This window comes from Herpailurus yagouaroundi, unplaced genomic scaffold (assembly GCF_014898765.1).
Source record: "Herpailurus yagouaroundi ecotype Mexico unplaced genomic scaffold, PumYag 182, whole genome shotgun sequence".
NCBI lineage: Eukaryota > Metazoa > Chordata > Mammalia > Carnivora > Felidae > Herpailurus > Herpailurus yagouaroundi.
In genome coordinates, this window is record NW_024412413.1 from 60,567,172 (window position 1) to 60,572,633 (window position 5,462).

General features: G+C 33.6%; 1 protein-coding gene across 1 annotated transcript; it reads right to left on the reverse strand.

The window, feature by feature from the left end:
- Positions 1 to 3,886: 3,886 nt before the first annotated feature.
- Positions 3,887 to 4,828, reverse strand: LOC121041102 (olfactory receptor 6C75-like). Its single transcript, XM_040491849.1, has one exon. It carries the CDS (start codon positions 4,823 to 4,825, stop codon positions 3,887 to 3,889), a length of 939 nt encoding a protein of 312 aa, XP_040347783.1. The 5' UTR covers positions 4,826 to 4,828.
- Positions 4,829 to 5,462: the final 634 nt, after the last annotated feature.

Consider the following 5,462-nt stretch of genomic DNA (forward strand, 5'->3'; position numbering starts at 1 on the left):
ATTTCTGAAATCTCTAGGTGAGGACATATTACCAAAGTGAGCTAACTCAGTGGCAGATGGAGGAAACAGGGCCGTGTGCTTGTCTTATACGTAGCCACTCATGAGCAATGATTTTTACCTCAATCTCAACAAGCAGATAAATTTTGTAGAAAATGATCCAGTAATCTAGGTTTTAAGTCACTCTCGAATGGGAATTTTTAAAGATTCACATAAGGAGACAAGGTATAATAATTATAAACATATTAAAATTATTTTTCTCTATTTCCCCTTACTCTTCTATGTTTTGGTTGGCATTTCATCTTCTGTTTCACCCATAAATTCATTGCATTTTATGCCCAAGTTTATCAGTAGGTGCATCTAACTGCTAAGAAAATTTTCTTTTACCTACCATCAGGCCAATATCAGCATTATCAATAAATTGTAATAGATTCTCATATTCAGTGTGTATTTTTTCACAATTAAGGTGTTTGAATCAAAATCCACACATCATATTTGGTTGTTTTGTTACTTACAAATTTTTTTATTCCCTTATAGTCTTTTCATTTTTCCCCCCTTGCATTGATGGATAAATGACAGCATTTGTAGTGTATAATGTCCTTGGTTAAATGATTGCTTCCTTATAGACTTGTTTTTTCATTACCAAATTACCTCTCATATGCTAATTATATTTATTGATTACATCTAGATTTGTATTTTTAGCAAAAAGTTGATAGAGGAAGCTATATGCTTCCTATTGAATTACATCATGAGACTTGTAATGTCTGTTTGACCTACTTTCAGTAATACGTAGATTGATCAGTGTATCAGTCTTGGCACCCTGATATCTCTATTATAAATATCAATATTTGACAAATCATTTTTAGTACATACTGACACATTGTCTAGATCTACTCTTGCACTAAGAGGTCCAAACCGTTGTGTCCTTTGATAGCACAGCTGGTAGAGTGGAAGACTGAGGGTTAAAGAGGTCCAAACCACTGTTTTGTTTTGTATTTCTGGGAATTCACAACTTTTTTGGTAAACTGATTACCTGAAGTACATTATATACAGGCAGAGAGGATAAACATTTGATTCCTCCCCTCGGCTATCGATGTTTTGTTGTAGTAATTTGATGTCCTGGCAACTTCCACTGATGATCAGTCGTTTTCCTTTTATAATGCTATACACTCAGGGATTTTTATATACTTGATAGGTTTCTATATGTTACAGTCATTATTATATTTTTTATGCTCGAATTGTCTCATTTTAGGCTAGGAGGTACAATCCAAATTGGTTCCTGTGTCCTCGTGATATACATATATATATTTGCTTCCTTTTCTTCTGGCACAAAAAGATGTTCCAGGCTCAGTTCCTATGTTTCCTACCCCTAAGGTGGAAACAGTTCTTTCTCTAAGAAGACCTGGTTCCTTTCAGTGGGAAATAGTATTTAGAAACTACACCTTGCTACCAGCATTGTTTGCAGTCTAACATGAATAATGGGCCCCAATTAGTGCCAAAGAATTTACACCATTTAATTCAACAGTTTTAGTTTCTGTTCTTAGAGTTCATTTTCTGAGTGCATTCTATCTTCGTAGTTCTACCTATTAATAAGTGGCTCAATATACTACATATATTTGCAAAACTTGATAGCTGCTATATTTTCCATAAATTTAAAGAATATGTCCATTTAATAACTTGTGTAAGGCTTAAACTGCTTTAGATCTAAGTATTCTACTTCTATATAGTGTTTATATCACACTTTTTAAAAAGTTTATTTGAGAAAGTATGAGCAAGAGAGGGACGGGGTGGGGGGTGGAGAATCTTAAGTAGGCTCCATACTCAGTGTGGAGCTCCACGTGAGGCTTGATCCCATGACCCTGGGATCATGACCTGAGCTGAAATCAAGAGTCTGACACTCAAGAGTCAGACACTCAACTGACACAGCTGCCCAGGTTCCCCTGTATTACATTTTTATATGCAGAGTTAATCAACTATTTGACTGCAAATACAGACTGATCTTGGAATCAATACTAGATCGTAAATACTTCTTCATATCTTGCATTGTAATACTATCCCCACTATTACTGTATGTGGAAATGTTCATTTGCCAGACATTCAGATCTACTTACTATAAAATACATATTTGTCCTAGACTTAATTTTAAGCATAGCCTTGGGTAGCTATTTTTTAATCAAATTGTGTTTTATATTTTCATCTTCTCATGATTTTAGTAATCAATATTGAAGTAATTTTAGGAAATACTTAAGTATTTTAGCTATTTTTTCACAGAGCAGCTAGGTATAAATACACTAAAATTTAGTTTTGATTTTGACAGGCATTCTATATGCCAAAGAGAAATATTTTGCACCTTATGTTTATTATTGACATATGGGGTTATAGTATAGAACATATTTTCAAACTCATGTCGTCATGTATGCTTTCATTTTTGTTTTATGAACAGAGCTAAATTGTTAACCTCACATAAGTTTCCAAGAGAATAGGATCTAAGAAATATTTTCCCCTACTCTCAGATACTCCTGTAGACCAATTAAAAATTCCAAAGAATAATATAGGAGATTATGCCAAAAAGGAAATAATAGAACTTCAAATGCAAGTATTAATATATTTTGTATAAGCCAATTTTAGAGGCAATATAATTATCTTCTGCAGAGACTCTAAATTTGACCTCTGACATTCATTTGATTTTTTCCTTCAATAAGTTATACACATCAGTCTTTATCTTAGGGAATGTGCATTAATGTGTTCACATTTTCTTTCTCACATTTCTTTAAAGTATAGCAATACTTTACGTTAAAACAACTTGGTTAACAAGAAGAAGAATTTCCTGATTTTTCTGAGAATTTATTCTATATTGCTGTTATTACCAGTAACATCACCAAAGAAAGGCTCAATTAACTGGAATAGAATATTAAAGTGCATTTTAGGTGTGCTTGGGTGGTTCATTTGGTTAAGTGTCTGACTCTTGATCTCAGCTCCGGTCTTGATCTCAGGGTCATGACTTCAAGCCCCATATTGGGCTCTGTGCTGGGCATGAAGCCTACTTAAAAAAAAAAAAAGGGCAATTTAGCATTTATGGGAAAATGATCATTACAGTCAAATAAGAAATGTTTTTGATACAGAAAATAGATTTAATCAGGAAAACTCTGTGGAACAGGTAGAATATACTTTAACCTCTAAAGTAAGGCAATGAAATAAATTCTTACATTGTAATTCAATTCACTGGCATAGGTAAACATCTCTTTCAGGAATTCAAAATTTTAGAAATTTAATGAACATTTTCAGTTGGGATCATATAGAATCTGATTATTATTTTCTCATTTATGACATATACAAGGATCAAAATTTATTATCTTACAGAAAGAAAAACATTTTGTAAAATTATTATAAATTTTCTTTGACTTTATAATTTGTGCAATGTGCTCACACATTAAAAAATGACATTTATGAAACATAATATTCTCCATAGCATAAAATGCTATCTATTATCAGTGAACTGTTTTCTTGATTGAAAATTGACTTTGTGATGTTTCAAATATTCATTTTTGTCCTAAAAATATGATTCCTATCACAAACATTCCATTTACATGCCATATTCTGGAAAGGCTTCTAACATGAAAGCTCATACAGAGACTGATTAGACATTTGTTTCATACAGTATGATCTGTGAAAAATAATCACATTTAAAATTCTGCATTTATGAAATAAATAAAGAAACAGATTTGTGGAATAGAATTTCTAGCCAGAAATAATAGCATGGAAGGAGTCCCAACGTGGGCTGAAATTGCTAATATAATTTGAAAATATGTACAGAGTAAGACAAAATAACCCAAGATTAAAAGGGCAACATTTTCATTCATTTTTCCCTTCATACTTTTTTAGAATTTTCTCATTTGTTTGAAGCAAATATAACTTTCTGGACCATATCCTTAAAGGCCTGTTTCACTTGCTGGTTTCTTAGTGTATAAATGAAGGGATTCAATAAGGGGGCAACTGAGGTATTGAGCACAGCTACTCCTTTGCTTAAAGTCACTCTGTCATTTGCTGATGGTTTTATGTACATGAAGATGCAGCTACCATAAGAGATGGAAACTACAATCATGTGGGAAGAACAGGTAGAAAAGGCTTTAGTCCTTTGCTGAACAGAAGGGAATTTGAGAATTGTCTTGATGATGTAGCCGTAGGAGAGAATCACTAACATCAGTGTGACCATTAGTGTCATCACGGCCAAGAAAAATGACATTAGCTCTAGGAAATGTGTGTCTGAACAAGAGATCTGCAGGATGGGAGAAGAATCACAAATAAAATGATCAATGACATTGGAAGCACAAAATTCCAACTTGAGTCCCAAGATTATTGGAGGAAAGATGACCAAGAATCCAGTTACCCAAGAGCTGAGTACAAGTTGGTAGCAAACTTTGTTGCTCATGATGGTGGTGTAATGCAGAGGTTTACATATAGCCACATAACGGTCGAAGGACATAGCAGCCAGAAGGTAAAATTCAGTTACTCCCAAAAAGATAAAAAAAAATAACTGAGTCATACAGCTCATATAGGAAATAGTCCTGTCCTTTGTCACAAGGCTCACCAGGAACCTTGGAATACAAACAGTTGTGAATGAGATTTCTAAAAAGGAGAAATTCCGTAGGAAGAAATACATTGGTATCTTTAGGTGGGAATCCAGCAGAGTGAGAGTGATGATGGTTAAGTTTCCTGTCACACTCAACAAGTAGGTAAAAAATAGAAAGAGGAAAATTACAACCTGCAGTTCAGGGTCATTTGTCAGACCCAAAAGAATGAAATCCGTGTGGATTGAATGGTTCCTCATTTCTCTTATCGGTTTTAACAAAGCTACACAAAGAGTTAAAAAAAAAAATGGTCCAGATTAGCTATTACAGTCAGTACGAAAGAGCAAGGAGAATGAGAAGCTAACATTCATTGATCACCAACAATATACCATGTACTGTTTGGAGATTTACATAAATGTTCTTATCTGCAGCAACCTTCTTTGAGTGGAATATACAATCCTCATTTTTTAGAGAGGGAAATTGAGGTTCAGATTAAAGAGTTTGTCTGGGATGTGTATCTAAATCCCAGCTTTCTAAAGTTGGTAAATTTTTAACAAAGATAAATACCCAACACACAACCCAGACAATTCATTTGAATATTTGGGTGAGATCTAGGCATTTGTGTTTGTATGAAGTTTACAGGTTCATAGCCAAGTGGAGAAGTATTGTTAGTAATACAGATGGGAACGGAATCCAAAACCATTTAAATACTACACCTTTGTTCTTTTTAATTCTATCATACTGAATATCCAGTATAAGATCTTAGCCTCGAATACACGAATAGATTTCAGAACATTCACGAATGCACTTTAATTCTACAGAATTGTGTGTAAAGAGGGCACGCTTTTTTTTTTTAAAAGGGCACATGACACAACATGTTTAAGACTCACTAGAATA